General features: G+C 46.7%; 1 protein-coding gene across 1 annotated transcript in view; it reads right to left on the bottom strand.

The window, feature by feature from the left end:
• Nucleotides 1–16394, bottom strand: part of HUNK (hormonally up-regulated Neu-associated kinase) — a 112883-nt gene that overhangs the window by 37510 nt on the left and 58979 nt on the right. Inside the window, exons 3-4 of the mRNA XM_067739337.1 lie at nt 16317–16372; nt 10387–10522 (exon numbers count right to left, since the gene is read on the bottom strand). Coding sequence (XP_067595438.1) covers nt 10387–10522; nt 16317–16372 — 192 coding nt within the window. The remainder of the gene's footprint in view (nt 1–10386; nt 10523–16316; nt 16373–16394) is intronic.

The following is a 16394-nucleotide window of genomic DNA, read 5'->3' as shown; positions in this document are numbered from 1 at the left end:
TTAAACAATATCATTTTTCCCACAGGTGTTTTACGGTACCCAACCCATACAGTGATTCTCAAACTGAGGCCCAGGGACACAACTTCAGGGGCTCAGCAGTCCTACTTTTGCTTTTCTTGTGGTGACAATACTAAAATATTTGACAAAGCCCAACCAGGGACATGGGCCGGCCGCCATGTAACCCAGTCACCCTCCAACTGTACACACTTGACTGCAGTGCCTGCTTTTGCGTTTGTGTTTACCAACACACACTTTTATTAAGGTGTGTGCTAACATATATCACCTTTATTATCATAGGCCAATGAGAACGGAGCAGAGGTGGACTTAATTTGTCAGTGATGTCTCTGTGCTTATATCTGTGGGAAAGAAAGCCTCCTGATTACCTGAAGAGTGTGGTGGTTCCCAAAGTGTGGTCCTCAGGCCAGCAGCCGAGGCATCACCTGGGAACTTGTTAGAAATGCAAATTCTGGGGCCCCGCGCCAGACCTACTGAGTTTGAAACTCTGGGGGTGGGCACCCGCCCCCCACGTGCTTCCCGTGCACACCCAAGGTTAAAAGCCACTCAAAGAGTGAAAAGTGGTGAGTGAGTGCAGTGATCACAAGCTGGGACTGAGCAGCTCAGAAAGCCTGTGCCCAGCGGTGAGAGCCACACTCAGACCGCGTACAGCAATTCAGCTCCCACCCACAGGAGGCTTAGCATTTAGTGAATATTGCTCATTTGAATATTTGGGGGTTCTTTTAGTCTTGGTTAGATTTAACTTGTAAATGAGTTTTGGTTTTTCATTTCTACAGGACCCTAAATAAAAGGAGTTTAATTTTTTTTTTTTTTTTTTCGGTACGCGGTCCTCTCACTGTTGTGGCCTCTCCCGTTGTGGAGCACAGGCTCCGGACGCGCACGCTCAGCGGCCATGGCTCACGGGCCCAGCCGCTCCGCGGCATGTGGGATCTTCCCGGACCGGGGCACGAACCCATGTCCCCTGCATCGGCAGGCGGACTCTCAACCACTGCGCCACCAGGGAAACCCAAAAGGAGTTTAATTTTACATGCAAGCACAATAAGTAAAACTTAAATAAAAATCACAAGTCAACACGCGGGGTTATAAGAAGAGTGAACGATACTGAAGTTTGACGAATATCGCCCTATGACCGTTTCTATTTCCCTTTATCTTTAGGGACACAGAGCATCCTGTGACAGGTGGAGTGCCTGAAATAGTGCAGAATGCTACATAAGGTAGCATGTTATGGTAATGGGACGGGGATCCAACTGAAGAAGTTTGGTGAGTGTGATATGGGGTCAGAGAACTGACTCTAAAAGCTTTATGAACTTTCTTCCTTCAAGGAGTTCTTAAGACGTCAAACTGCTTGTCTCCTTGTCACCCCTGGCTGCAAAAGATGACAGAAATCTCCTCCAGGGCTTCCCTGGTGGCGCAGTGGTTAAGAATCCGCCTGCCAATGCAGGGCACACGGGTTCGAGCTCTGGTCCGGGAAGATCCCACATGCTGCGGAGCAACTAAGCCTGTGTGCCACAACTACAGAACCTGCATTCTAGAGCCTGCGAGCCACAACTACTGAGGCCGCGTGCCACAACTACTGAAGCCCGCGCGCCTAGAGCCCGTGCTCCGCAACAAAAGAAGCCACCGCAATGAGAAGCCCGCGCACCACAACAAAGAGTAGCCCCGCTCACCACATCTAGAAAAGCCCGCGTGCAGCAACAAAGACCCAAAGCAGCCCCCCCCCCAAAAAAAAATCTCCTCCAGTCACTGCCCCTCTCCACGATCTGGCGGTGACCACAGATAAAGGTAGCAGATGCTTGTCTTAAAAATGGTGCCCGTGAACTCTGTGGTCAGACCAGGATCGAGCAAGTGGTTTTTATAGTAATTCTACCTGATTATTTCACCAAACTCACTCCAGGTTTCCATTTCTCTTGGAGGAGTTTATCATCAACAAAAAACAGTCACAAATCTGTAAAGAAGACCCAGCTCTCTCATCCAGCGTCTCTCATCTATAAAACGTGGATAATAATAGTACCTACATCTCAGGCTGTATGAGGGTCAAATGAACTAAGCCACAGAAAGTGCTGAATGCTGTGCCTGGCATAAGTTTACTGCTTGATAAATGTGACCTGTCATTTCATCACAAAACTTTTAAAAACGAGAGATAAAAAGCTCCCATTATATTTGTACCTTATTGCCAAATAATAATAGAAACGTACATTAATAGTCCTACAGCCTCAGCAGATTTGAAAAGGGAAACCAGACTGAGCATCTTAATTCCCCTCCCCTAGAGTTTTCATACACGTTTAATATCTGGATAAAGAGAAATCCAGTCCCTTTGACATTTCAGAAGGATGTGAGAATACCAAGGGAAAAATGTGGAATGCGGTTTATAAACCTCTGTAATCCCATAGAATTAGTAGGAATTTCAAAACATGCTCAGAATTTCCTGATGTGTCTTTTGAAACACGGCCCATGGGCTTTCTAGCTTCTCCATGGCAGACATGGGGCCCCCAAGAACCACAGGTAGTTTTAAAGAAAGAAAGTAATGAGATGCTGGGATGAAGGAGGGCAACAAGCACATACAATTCAGGGTTTTCCAAGCAGAAAGAAATAAGGATGGAAGCAAATCCAGAGAGACTGGCCAGGTGGAATACTGTGATGTCAAGAAAGAAGGAAAAAGTGCCACTGAAGGGCAGCTGGAAGAAGAGAGGAAGGGGCCCCAGGAAATGTAAATGTGGAATCTTTGGGATTAAATCAGGAGCCAAATGGTGGTCCTGATATTAATCCGAAACACAAAAATATTCCCTGGAGGAAAAGTTGGGGTATCACCTGGCATCTCTGAAAGGAAAGACATAGAGTCGCAGCTCCCTGGAGAAGTCAGCAACTTTAACAAGACACAAGGGACAAAGCAATTGGCAGAGCTATGGTGTCAGGGGAGGGTGTGGATACGGGTTCTCACAGGGCCGGTGGGCAGCCCAGTTTATACCAGAGTGAAGCTGAGAGAACCTTCAGCTGACACACCTTGCTTCTGTGTGATTCTTCAAGAAAGAAACTGCCTTGGAAAAATTAAAACTCTCCACTTAAAATCAATAGCCTTCCATCTTTCAGTATCAGTTTTCAGTACAACTTCTGATTTAAGGTCTTAAAAACAGAGCAGGAACAGATCCATCCATTTGGTAAATCTCAAAGTTCACAACTGCTCCATTCAATGGTCTGTGTTCAGCAAGAAATCATTTTCTTGTGGATTTTAAGGCTTCCACCCCCCCCCCCCCCCGACACACACACACTTTTCCTTTTCCTCTTCTATTTTAAATGCACGTGCTGGCTACAAAAACAAAAAAGTCGTGTATTTTATAACTGAAAAAGCTCAAAAGCTAAAGAAACCTTCTCTTTTAAAAGTCAAAGGCTCTAAACTACCCAAAAGAAGCCATCAGGCTCCTCTTTCTGCCTGCTTCTCCTGCCATCTTTCATTTTAAGGGGGCCTGAATGAAGAGAAAATGCTATCCTTCCAGATTTGAGCCCTGGAAGTAGCTGATGGTGTCTGGCAGTACTTTTACAAAACAGAGTCTGAGGACTGGAACAAATTCTCCCGCTCTCCCTCCTGAATGCTTAGGTCTATATGGGGATAGTAGGGCTGGGAACAAGATGACACCCCTCGGCCAACTTGTCTACCCAAAGAGACAGCACTGGAACAGAGATTTCCCACAAAGTGAAAACAGACTCACTGAGCCTAGGAAGGTGGTCTGGGTGTATTGTGCAGGACACTCCACTAAGTACCAGGTCTTCACAAAAATGCTTCCCTCACCTCAGATGCCCCCACGAAAGCAAAGAGCGACTTTGGTGAAAAAATGTTGCATTCTCAATGTTTTGGGGATAGAACTCTCACTTTCTGTTTTCCCTACCCTTAGAGATTCAAGGAAGTTCTCCCAAGAGCATTGTAATATTTTGAAAATTAAGTTAATTTGAATTCTTTTCATTTCAAAAGTACATCTGCATTAAAGGTTTTTTTTAATTAGCATATATGCCACTCTGAGGAAAAGTCAGTTGCCATAAAAAAAGTTCACTGCACCAGAATGGATATTTAATTTTTGTGTCTGAAATTTCAAAATTCACTGGAGATAGAGATATAGATATTTCATTCACAGGGGTTAAAGGAAAGAAGCGAATGATCTTAAAGGTATTCATAGGGCTTCCCTGGTGGCGCAGTGGTTGAGAGTCCGCTTGCCGATGCAGGGGACACGGGATCGTGCCCCGGTCTGGGAGGATCCCACGTGCCGCGGAGCGGCTGGGCCCGTGAGCCATGGCTGCTGAGCCTGCGCGTCCAGAGCCTGCGCTCCGCAATGGGAGAGGCCACAACAGTGAGAGCCCCGCGTACGGCAAAAAAAAAAAAAAAAAAAAAAGGTATTCATATATAGTTCAAATACAAAAACAATGACCATTGAAAATAACGGGAGTCCTCCAAGATGGCACATGTCTTTTTCCATTTCCATTGTTAATTCCTGATTCACTAGAGGAGGAGGATCCTGGGGGCTCCATTTGTGGGGAAGAGCTTTCTTTCCCAAGCTTCCCTTGAATGACAAGCTGGTTTTCTTCCTGAGTCAGTGTCAGAAGTCTTGAAGAAAGGCCCCATCCCCCTGTCAAGGTCCAAAAAAAACCTCTGGAGATGGGAGTTTGCTTTGATTTCGGAAGCAAACTCTTCATTTTATTTTTTCAGAACAATAAAAGGGATGTTTTATAATACTGGTGTCTGACCCAGGGAGAAAATTGGTCCCACTTTCACTCTCTTTTTAAACAGCCTTTAAAATTAAATTCTCTTTGGGTTTTCCATTTCCAATGCCGCCAGCAAAGTCGTGGGCACCAAACAGAAACCTAACAGTGTCTCAGACACAAACATCCCAAAGCAGTGGAAAATTAATCTCTCAAAGAAGGTTCTGAAGTTTTGTTTTCTCCAAGATTAAGAGCAAGAGGAATCAGACATTTCACAACTTCCCACCTTTGCATAGGCTGTTCCCTCTGCCTGGAAAGTTTCCCCTCCTTTTCTCCATCTGGCAAACTCCATGTCATCCCTCAGGAGCAGATTAAAGGCTCCTCTGATGCCTTCTTGAATTTAACCCAGCTGGGCATCCTCATTTGTTCTCAGCACCGTGCCTCCTGACATGCTCTATTTGTTTTCAGGTGAGACTTCTAGGTCACCTATAAGCAGGTATCTTGGTCAGCTTGGGCTGCCATAACAAAATACCACCGACAGGGTAGTTTAACCACCAGAAATTTATTTTCTCACAGTTCTGGAGGCTGGAAGTCTGGATCAGGGTGCCAACGTGGCCAGGTTCTGGGGAGGTCTCTTTTCCTGGCTTGTAGACAGCCACCTTCTCCCCGTGTCCTCACATGTCAGGGAGTGAGCAAGTTCTTCTTAAAAGAACACCAATGCCATCATGAAGCCTCCACCCTCATGACCTGCCAAAGGTTCCACTTCCAAATACCATCACACTGGGGGTTACGGCTACAAAATATGAATTTGGGGGGGAACACACTTGTCCATAGGAGTAGATAAGTATGTTCAATTGCAAAACACACAAACAAAAAAAGACAAAGGCCACAAATTCCTTGCTACTCCCCCATCAGGGGGTGGAATCTATCTCTCCTCTTGACTCTGGGCTTGGCCATGCACTCTACTTTGCCCAAAGAGACATGAGAAAAGGTAACACAGAGGCATCTTGAAAAGTGCTTCTGCACCAAGGCTTGTCCTCTCTTGCTCCAGGGACTCTCCCACCATTATGTGAATGAAATTCTACATGTTGGTGGTTTTCTTTTGTTTCTGGTTTTCATGCAGCCAATAATGTACGGGGAACAGCAAGGACTGAGACTTCGGTATATGGTCTGACCTTTTGGTGACCTCTGCTGGGGGGCTGTGGGGGTGACCAAGACTTCAGCTAGTCCGTTTCACTTGTCAATTAGCGCACTTGATTCACTGGGAAGGAGAATGGCTCCTGGGAGTGGTGAGTTTTTACTCACCTTTCACCTTTCCTGAGATTGCAGAGCTTAAACAAAGGAAATCTCACAATTCTGGAGGCGCAGAGTCTGTGATGAAGGTGGTGGCAGTGTTGGTGTCTCCTGAGGGCAGTGGATGAGCATCTGTTCCTTGCTGCTCCCTGAGCCTCTGGTGGTCTGCTGGCCATCTGGGGTTCCTTGGCTTCTAGATCCATCACCCTGATCCCTGCTTTCATTGTCACATAGTCTTCTCTCAGTGTCCAAATTTCCCCTTTATGTGAGGACACAATCATATTGGACTACAGCCCATCCTAATGACCTCATTTAGCTCATTAAAGACCCAATCTCTAAGTAAGGTCATATTCTGAGGTCCTGGGGTTTAGGACTCCAACATACCTTTTTCTGGAGGGACACGATTCAATCCATAACTTTTTGTTACCCACCTGCTTATAATTGTCCAATAGTCTCTCACTACCTTTAGGGCAAAATTCAAACCCCTTCCCACCCCTTCCCACTCTACAGCCTTCACACATCCTGTTCTGTCTGCCTACAGCCTTCTCCCACACCTTCTTCTTCCCATAGCTGATTCTTCTCATACTTAGGATTTGGCTTTGAGGTCTTCTCAAGAGGCCACCCCCAGCCTTGTTCCCTGCATCCCGCCCACTTCTTCCACAGCCATGACCGCACTGAGTTTACAGCTTTTTAAAAAATTGTCCGTCTGCCCCACTAGTCTGTAAATCCTACAAGAGGAAGCACAACATAGTAGAAACAGTAGAGGGTGACGATGAAAGGCAGACTCCAGAGTCAGACCCCCTCGGTCCATCTTGGCTTGATCGCACACAAGCTGTGTGTGTTATCTGGGCAAGTGCCTTCAGCTCTTCATGCCTCAGTGTCCTCATCTGTAAAGTGGGACAACAAAGCATTCCCTCGAAGCGCTGTGAGGCAGACGAGATGAGCTAAAACTCGCAGAGCCCTTGGAACGCTGCTCGTCACTCAGCGGGAGGTATGTGAGGGTTAACAGTGATCATTACAGGAGCAGGACGGACCATTGTGCACTCAGAACTCGGCACAGGGCCTGACTCCACAAATATCTGCTGAATGAACAAATCTCTAGTAAGCCAATATAGGGCTCACATAGCTTCCTTTTGTTTTTCAAGCTTTATCCACAGCTTCTAAAAAGGGCCGAGTTTATACCATCCCTGTGAATTAGGTGTGGGTCATGTGGTCTCATCCCCTAGGGAATGTTCCAGAGTGTCAGCTAACACAGAGCTGCTCTGGGGAAGCCTTGTTTCTAAGAAGGAATAAAACATGACCCTTTGTAGCTGAGCAAGGGTAAGAATTTACTCCACCTCAACTCCCCACCTCAGGGCACCAGAACAGGGACTCAAGGGGCTGCGGTTTCTGGTCTACCTGGACGCATCCCACACGGGCCTCCAGAGCTTTGCCGTGATCAGCTGAAGCCCAGTGTCTGTAAAGTGTCTGACCGTTTATCAAAGGCTTTGACATACATTACTTGATGGTATCATGACTAAGAATATTGGCCCTATTAGAGCTTTCAGGAGACTTTCAGCTGCACATCATCTTCTGGAAAAAAATGCGATTAAGTGGAGGTTAGCAAAGAAGTGTCCAGCTGCCCCAGACACAGCCCCACCAGGCCAGCAGCCAGGGTGGAGGCGGGAGGCGAGAGTCCGGGCATCCTGGTCTCGGGTCATCTCCATTCCTCCTGCAGCTTCCCCTTTACCTGCCCTCCTCCGAGGCCACCATTACTTCTGGGTAGAATCACTGGATGGATGGCGACACAGCAGGTGGCAATGGACCATGTCCCTTTACTTTATTTTATTTATTTATTTTTTAATTTATTTATCTTTGGTTGCGTTGGGTCTTCGTTGCTGCGCGCGGGCTTTCTCTAGTTGCGGCGAGCATGGGCTACTCTTCACTGCGGTGCGTAGGCTTCTTATTGTGGTGGCTTCTCTTGTTGTGGAACACAGGCTCTAGGTATGCGGGCTTCAGTAGTTGTGGCGCGCGGGCTCAGTAGTTGTGGCTCGTGGGCTCAGTAGTTGTGGCTCGCGGGCTCTAGAGCTCAGGTTCAGCAGTTGTGGTGCACGGGCTTAGTTGCTCCGCGGAATGTGGGATCTTCCTGGACCAGGGCTCGAACCCGTGTCCCCTGCATTGGCAGGCAGATTCTCAACCACTGTGCCCCCAGAGAAGTCCCAAGTCCCTTTATTTTAATCATGGGGCCCCAAAACTAAGAAGTGGAGCATCTGTGGTCACTAAATGTGGATTCCTTTCCCACGTCAAGGGACTCAGAAGAAGAAGTAGGAACAAAGTCCGAGCTTAATACTGACCCTCAGATGGTGCTGTCTTTTGCAGCCTGTGCTTTTCATTTTCCTTTGTATTTCCCCACACAGGATAAATGATTTGTCCCCATCTTAGTGTTAGCACAAGGGGACGAGTGACCCCAGGCTGGTTATAAGGCCAGGCGCTCTCCTACAGCTCTGACAATCCTTCTTCCTTCCTGCCTTCCTTCCTTCCTTCCTTCCTTCTACCAGCAGTTCTAGACTTTGCGGAGATGCCTGCTTTGTTAGTCACGGGCCAGAAAGGGTCCCTCTCACACAGGCTGAGCTTCATCACCATGACAACCAGGGACGACACTGTATTATCCAGTCCCCTCTAGAGCAGGACCTCAAGAGCAAACTGTCACCTCTTCTCCAACCTCTCTTTCCCTTTGATCACTATGTCGCCCACCCCACTGCCTGTCACCACAGTTACGTGACACCCCTGAGCCCCTGGTCTTTCAGACTCCTCATTCTCCACATTTTTTTTTTTTTTTTTTGTACACAAATCATCCCTCTGAAAGCATTCTATTTAGCCTAAACACGTACCCTAACTGTTAAGGAGAGAGAATGATTATAGACTCAAACTTTCATATTCACCCATTAATAAGTAAATACTTATTAAGGGCAGATTACGTACCAGACACTTATGACACCAAGAATGGATTTCACCTGTGTATTGACTCTGATCCATTGGTGTTGGCTGCCTGGTGGGCTGTGTTGAGAAGGATTCTGAGGCCCGTCTGGGCACAGTATAAAAAGAGTCTGGGATTAGCATTGCCAGTCACACCACCCAGCACACCTCAAAGAGAAGGTATCCTCTGCCTCTGCTTCCTTCTGCCACTCCCCCCTACCCCAGTGGCCCCCAGCAAGTCAGCAGCACACGGCACCCTCTCTACCTGCAGCCTTCACACATCCTCTGGAGAGAGGGAAGGAACCGGGAGCTCAGGCTGAGGCGTGAAGAGCCCTGAGGGCAAAGCGCAGCTCCCACACCTACAGGCTGGGTGGCTCTGGGCCACTCTAACTACAGAGCTGCCCTCCTGTCTGTGTAAAAGAGGGTAAGAGCCGGCCTCACAGGTTGTCCTGAGGAGCAAAGGGGACAGTTAGCTTCCTTCGTTCCTTCTTTCCTACCTTCCTTCTTCCCTCCCTCCAACCCTCTCCAGCCCAGGCTCTGTGCCAGGTGCTGGCATCCCCGGAACAAGAGATGGACTCTGCAGTGGTGACACTGGACTAACACTGGAATGTGGGAGTGGACGGGCCATTCAAAGAGCTGGGAAATGGCATTCCAGGCAAAACCAACAGCGAGTGCTGGCCAGGGGGGAGGGGGATGGGGGGGGGCTTGAGCAAAATAGGTGAAGGGGATTAAGAGGCACAAACTTCCGGTTATAAAATAAATAAGTTACTGAGATGTAACCTACAGCATAGGGAATATAGTCAATAATACGGCAATAACTTTGTACAGTGACAGATGGTTGCTAGACCTATTGTGGTGACCAGTGTGTAATATACATAAATGTCGAACCACTGTGTTGTACACCCGAAACTAATATGATATTATACGCCAACTCTACTTCAATAAAAGAAAAGAAATAGCGAGTGCAAAGCCCAGAGGTGGGGAAGACAAAACAGAAGCTGACATGTGTGAAGAACCGTGAGCAGAGGGTGGGGTGATAGGTGCAGAGGCAGGAGAGGTGGGCAGACCCATGAGGTCTGGGGCCAGGCAGCAAGGCTGGGATTTACGCTGATGCTGGTGAAAAGCTTTGGGAGACTCCAAGCAGGGGAAGGATATGAGTGACTCGTGAAACCAGAACGTGATCTCGGCGAGGGCACGGCTCTGTTTTCTTCCCTTCCGGCACGTTAATGAATTTTGATAAAGGCCTTTCGGGCAGTTGGTGGAGAAAAGACAGAAAGAACAGAGGTGGAAATCAGGACCCCAAAGAATCACTGCATATATATCCCAGAGCCTATAATTATAATTCATGCTCATCAAATACTCAAAGGTTATTTCATAAGAAGGGAACAGGGGAGACAGCAGGAGGGTGCATTCAGTCTTAGAAGCTCAATAACTCACATGGACCAGACATCGATTTTGGGGCCGTATTTCTTCCTGGCAAGGAGTTCGGGCGCGGCGTACGCGGGGCTGCCACACTGTGTGCTGAACGGGTCGGAGTGGCCCAGGATCCCGGCACAGTTGCTCAAACCAAAGTCTGCAAAGAGGGGAGGACAAAACCAGCCCTGAATTAGAAAACCATGGAAATGAAAAAGGGGGGAGGGTTGGGGGAAGCAGCAGGAAAGGAAACATTCTCTCGGGCTAACACATCATTTCACATCCAAAAGGAAACCCAGCAGCTGTGAACCGTAACCTCTGGGTATGGGTCTCAAGACAAAAGTTCCCTTGCTGAACTGGAAACATTTTCTATCAGGCCTCACAGTCAAATCCAGAGAGAGCTAAAAAGTATGTTGAACCAAAACATATTTTCATCAAATCTTGGAAATGAGTCATCCAGAAAAAAAGACAGGCTTGCTTTCTAGGACTAAAGGCAGAAGGAGAAAACGAGCAGAAGTCCTTGGAGTCAGCCTGCTGGCTTCCAAGTGGCCAAGTGGGAAAAAGCCGAAGGAAGATTGATTTTCTCTGGCTGGGGTTGGTGTCACCCCAGGTGACATGCGATCCCACCAGTTAGAGCTGACTTTTTTGGCTGAATTCTTTCATTTCATGCAAGTCTCTTAAAAATGCTCCTAATGCATGAGGCAACATATGGTGATTTGACGAGGGGGGAAAAATACAACCAACAATTTAGACAACGCTGAGCGTTGGTCGGAAAAATAACGCCAGAAAGATAGCAATGAGAACTAGACTAAATGACCTCCTAGCATTGCTTTGGTCCTGGATGATTAAGGCCGGGGGGGAAGAAGAAAGAAGCGCCCAGCACATCTAAAGCCATACTGTGTCCATTGTGCCTTTTGTGCTGTGTTTACTTTTGATCTTACAGATCCTGTAACTGACAGGTCATTAGAGGGCTGTTAGTGTTAGGTGCTCATCTGATATCTTTCCTCCATCTTCATTGATTGAAGAATTAAGAGCATGGCTCCTCCTTTGAACTTCAATGTAAATATTATGGTTCTGGTCCCCAAACAGAAGGCTCAGCCCCCGGGGCTCAGTCAGAAAGGGGCTGTGGTCAGAGACAGGCTCCACATCGGGAACAAAACCCTCGCACTTTCTCAGCTGGCAAGATATACATCTAATTTCGTTGACTGTTTTCTCCTTGAGGCTAACACGTCTCCACCTGCAAAGCCATGGCTCTCGTGAAAGCTGCGGAAAAGCTCAGGAAAGGAGAGACACAGGGTGGGTCTGTGCTATGAGTCCGCGAAGCTACTCACACACCACGGATAAAGATGCACCACCAAAACTTCTCCCCACAGTCGCTGGTGTAAGCCGTATAAGGAAAGAGCGCTTCTGAACAGAACCCCAGGACTTCCTTGGTGGCTCAGTGGTTAGGAATCCGCCTGCCAATGCCGGGCACGTGGGTTCGAGCCCTGGTCCAGGAAGATCCCACACGCCGCGGAGCAGCTAAGCCCATGCGTCACAACCACTGAGCCTGCAGTCTAGAGCCCGCGAGCCACAACTACTGAGCCCGTATGCCACAACTACTGAAGCCTGCGTGCCTAGAGCCCGTGCTCCGCAACACGAGAAGCCACCACGATGAGAGGTCCACACGGCAATGAAGAGTAGCCCCTGCTCGCCGCAACTTGAAAAAGCCCGCGTGCAGCAACGAAGACCCAAAGCAGCCAAAAATAAATAAATAGAATGTTAAAAATAAATAAATAGAACCCCATCCAAGCAGAGCTCTGAAAACACATCAAGGCTCTGACGATCACCCAAACTCTTCAGCTCAAGATTCGAATGAAGAATCAGAACCAAAACTGGGGTGAGGAAACCAACCAGGAATGCTGCCTGTTCACATACTTGACTCTTCCTTTGTTTGGGAGAGTTTTTTAAAATATGATTTTATTCCTTCCTCTTAATCTCCCTCCTCCTCTCTTCCTCTGCTCTCTACTCTTCCACTCCCACCCTGACAAATAGGGGGACAAAAGGCCCCGATTTCTTTTCCCATCGGCCCAGCCTGCACTAGCAGGCCGCACGTAACCTGCCCAAAAAGGCCCTTCCGGGGCTCCACGGCTCTCCTGGATTAGCAGGAGATCTCTGTTCAAAAGGATCTGAGGGCCCTGCTCTCAGGTCCCACCCTGTAGTATCACTGAAGTAGGAGAAGTGGGGGCATCACAAGTAGAAAAATCATATTGAGCTTTAAACTGAATGGCGTTTAAAATTCCCAAAGGAAATTTAAGGAAGCAAACAGTGTGTGAAGATCACCCACTCTGGTAAGATGGAGAGGCAGCGCCATGGAATACACATCATATTAACCGGGCCAACATTTCAAGGAATATTTCTTTAACAGTCATGTTAGAGGCCCAATCTCCTAAGAGCCCCTAAACTAAAAGCCTCCCTTTCGAATCTCCGTGGGGTTCCATTAACTGTGCAGTGGTTGAGAGTCCGCCTGCCGATGTAGGGGACGTGGGTTCGTGCCCCGGTCTGGGAAGATCCCACATGCCGCAGAGCGGCTGGGCCCGTGAGCCATGGCCGCTGAGCCTGCGCGTCCGGAGCCTGTGCTCCACGACAGGAGAGGCCACAACAGTGAGAGGCCCACGTACCGCAAAACAAACAAACAAACAAACAAAAAAACCCACAACTCCTTCAATTACTCTCTCACCTCCTGACTTGGGGTCTACAACAAAGTGCTTGATCTTAAAAGAGGGCAGGGGAGGGGAGATAAGAGACCAGATCACCCCCTTTGCTCCCAGGCAAGCTTGTGCACACAGCGTCTTGCCTTGTCTTAAGTTTCAAGAAGATAAATAAGAAGAGGATCTGGGGAATGGAGAAGATAAAATCTATATTTAAGTGACTTATGTTGACCTAGCCGAAAGGGTTTAATTTAAAATATATTGTAGAGAAATAACTAATATGTTTCACATTCATAACTGTAATTATTAAAATTTTACACATATGCCTATAATTAGAATTGTGAAACTAGGGAGAAGTTGGCCTCCCAGTAATGTCACATGGGTCTGCCTCAATTAGATTTGGTAAACGCATAAGCCAATTATCACTCAATTTTCTGGGAGCTACACAATGAATTTGAAAAGACGTCGTCCAAATGAACGCTGTTTTGGAAAACTGAAGTGCAAAACCGTTTTAAGTTGTGGCTGATACATTTTAAGATTATACTAAACTAAAAACATCAAACTGCTTTTTTTTTTTTAAAGGGGGTGCGGGGGAAGGATCCTGATTAAATCAAATCTCATTCCAGCTAATTCTAGTTAACTTGAAACAGGGCTTACATGGCTTAAGTAAATTTATTTAAATCAGATTATTTCAAAGAGAAACTATTAAGAGAAAATGGTAATAGCTATAATCAACCTTTGAATAAACAACTAGGTAATTCCTTTGAAGAAAAGGTTCAAAGGACTTTCAAGTTGCAAAAGGACAGTTGTAGAGACATTTGATCCAAATTGCCCAACCCAGGGGCAAGAAAACCCACAAGACACTGTGGGCCTTCCTTGCCTCCAGCATCTTCCCTCCCCTCCTTCGGCCTCCTCTTTATGAAAAAAATGAGGAAACACAGATTCTGCTAAACAAAACGCAATTCCCAGCTGCCCTCTGGGATGGCATAATGTCTCCTTCCATTAGGAGTTTGGTTTTAGCTGATCGTGAGAGAAGTAGGCGCCAAGTGAAAAGTTCTAACAAAGGGACATCTAATTATCAGAGCCTCTTTTCCAGCAAGTTTGGGAATTCCAGGTTCTGACATGGCCCATTTTGTCTGGATGAGCCGAAATCCCTGCGTGGGTACCAATCCAGCATTTGCCAAGCTGGGAGATGATGACTGAGTAAAATGGTCCCCAGCATCCAAAGGGTGCGCCACTCATCCCAAGGCAACTGTGGGCTCTAATTTAGGTCCATCCTGTCTTCATCTTATTTTTACAGGTCTCCTCTAAGAGGGTTTATTATGCAGCCAATCTGTGAGCTACTTATTAAATGCATCTGCTGTTGACAGAGATTGGTTCTTCGAGGATCTTCTCAGCAACGGAAAGATCTGTGCTTTTCAACACTGTATACTCTCACAAATGGTCGTCTAGGGCTATCATTTGAAGAGAGAGAAGGGAAAGCAAGCACAGGGGCAGACAGGGAGGCAAAGTGAAGGGAAGAAACAGTGTAGGGGATGCTGGGTGGGTAGGGAGACCCCCTGCCGGTGGCCTGCTCTTTGCTGGAATTACCAGTCTCGGTATAGACGGTGCGCAGGGGAAGTGAATTATTCTTACTCGTACGGTCATGGACATCCAGCCTTCACACAACCTGTTCTCTTACAATCTCTGCAGCTTTAGGGCAACTCTGTGACTGTCACCTACACACTTGCCAAAGACAAGTTCCAGGTCACCCTGCCAGGGAACCTAAAAAACAATCTCCTTTCCTCCGTCCCTCACCAGGACATGCCTTTGTTTAATGCCGCAGATCCTGGAAACCAGGACCAGAAAGACATCCTGCAGGCATTTCAATGTCTGCCTTGTTTAGCGCTGCTGCATTTGGCTCTCAGGACAACTCAAATGCAGTAGTAAAACAATCTGATTTAAAAAAAAAATTATTTGAATCATCCAGGAATCTTTTAACAATACCTCCTATAAAATCTTTGGGGAAAAAAAACTGGTTTCCTCTTAATTGTTAATCTCCTAATAATGGGTGTATTTATCAACGTCTGTCAGTGGTGCCTAATCGCACAGCCAAGGGGTCTGGAGTCCCTTGCAGCCTCTTGACTGTTACTGGGTTGGAAGCCAACTGGACTCCCAAAGAATATAATTGGTCACTTGAATGATATGTTTTAGAAAGTCTTGAGATGGTTTTCAGTATTTGACAAACAAAATTTCCTTCTTGGGTACAAAAGTTAAAATTCACAAAGTTTGGGCTTCCCTGGTGGCGCAGTGGTTGAGAGTCCGCCTGCAGATGCAGGGGACAGGGGTTCGTGCCCCGGTCCGGGAAGATCCCACATGCCGCGGAGCGGCTGGGCCCGTGAGCCATGGCCGCCGAGCCTGCGCGTCCGGAGCCTGTGCTCCGCAACGGGAGAGGCCACAACAGTGAGAGGCCCGCGTACCGCAAAAAAAAAAAAAAAGAAAAAATTCACAAAGTTCTATTGATCCTTCTCTTTTCTTCTAATATAAAGTTTTTTCAAGCCATTGAGGTGGAAGAAATTACTTGCACTTGAGGTGGGAAAAGAAAGAAAGGAATAAAAGATGATGCTAAAATCTGGGTGGAAAAATGAATGCCCTGAGATTTTGCCAAGAGCAACAAGACAGGCAAACAAAAGCAGAAATTCTAGAGAATAAGCCATGGAGTGAATTCTCTTCTGGACCCTGACTTGTGAACCAATTATGATTCACTCCATCCTGGACCCTCCTTCTGATTGGGACAGACCTCTAAAGGGTGGGGATTTCTCTTTGCACGACCATCAGTGTACTACAGGGCTTGGCTAAGGATATTAAAATGAGAAGGTAGGTCACATTCCCCCTTATTTCAGTGCCTCTACATTCACTGAAAAGTAAAGTAAGGCACGGCCAAGCTAAGGGCAGCATTTCTGAACCAAACTATTTTCCACTATTTTTAAGAAGCGTTCTCGTGAATTCAGATAAAAAGAACCCCTATAAAAGTTCAGCTCCATCTGACTTAACAGAGAAGCAGAAGTTTGAAGAATCCTAAGAACATGTTTTATGTCTAAATTATTCAAATTAATTTTCTTTTTCAAAACCATTGTTAAATGTTGCAGGTAAAAGGAGGTGAACTAGAAGTATTGTCTGGGGATTAGAGATAGATCATGATAATTTTCAAAGTCAGAAACAAATAACTGAGAATAGATAACACAGCACTTAAAGGATAATCTTGCTTTAAAAAAAAAGTCATACCAATCAGCTTGATATTATTGTCTTCATCTAGCAGCAAGTTTTCTATCTTCAAGTCTCTGAAATAAACAAAACCATACA

The sequence above is a fragment of the Pseudorca crassidens genome, chromosome 5 (genome assembly GCF_039906515.1).
Source record: "Pseudorca crassidens isolate mPseCra1 chromosome 5, mPseCra1.hap1, whole genome shotgun sequence".
NCBI lineage: Eukaryota > Metazoa > Chordata > Mammalia > Artiodactyla > Delphinidae > Pseudorca > Pseudorca crassidens.
This window is presented reverse-complemented; position numbering and strand designations above follow the sequence as displayed.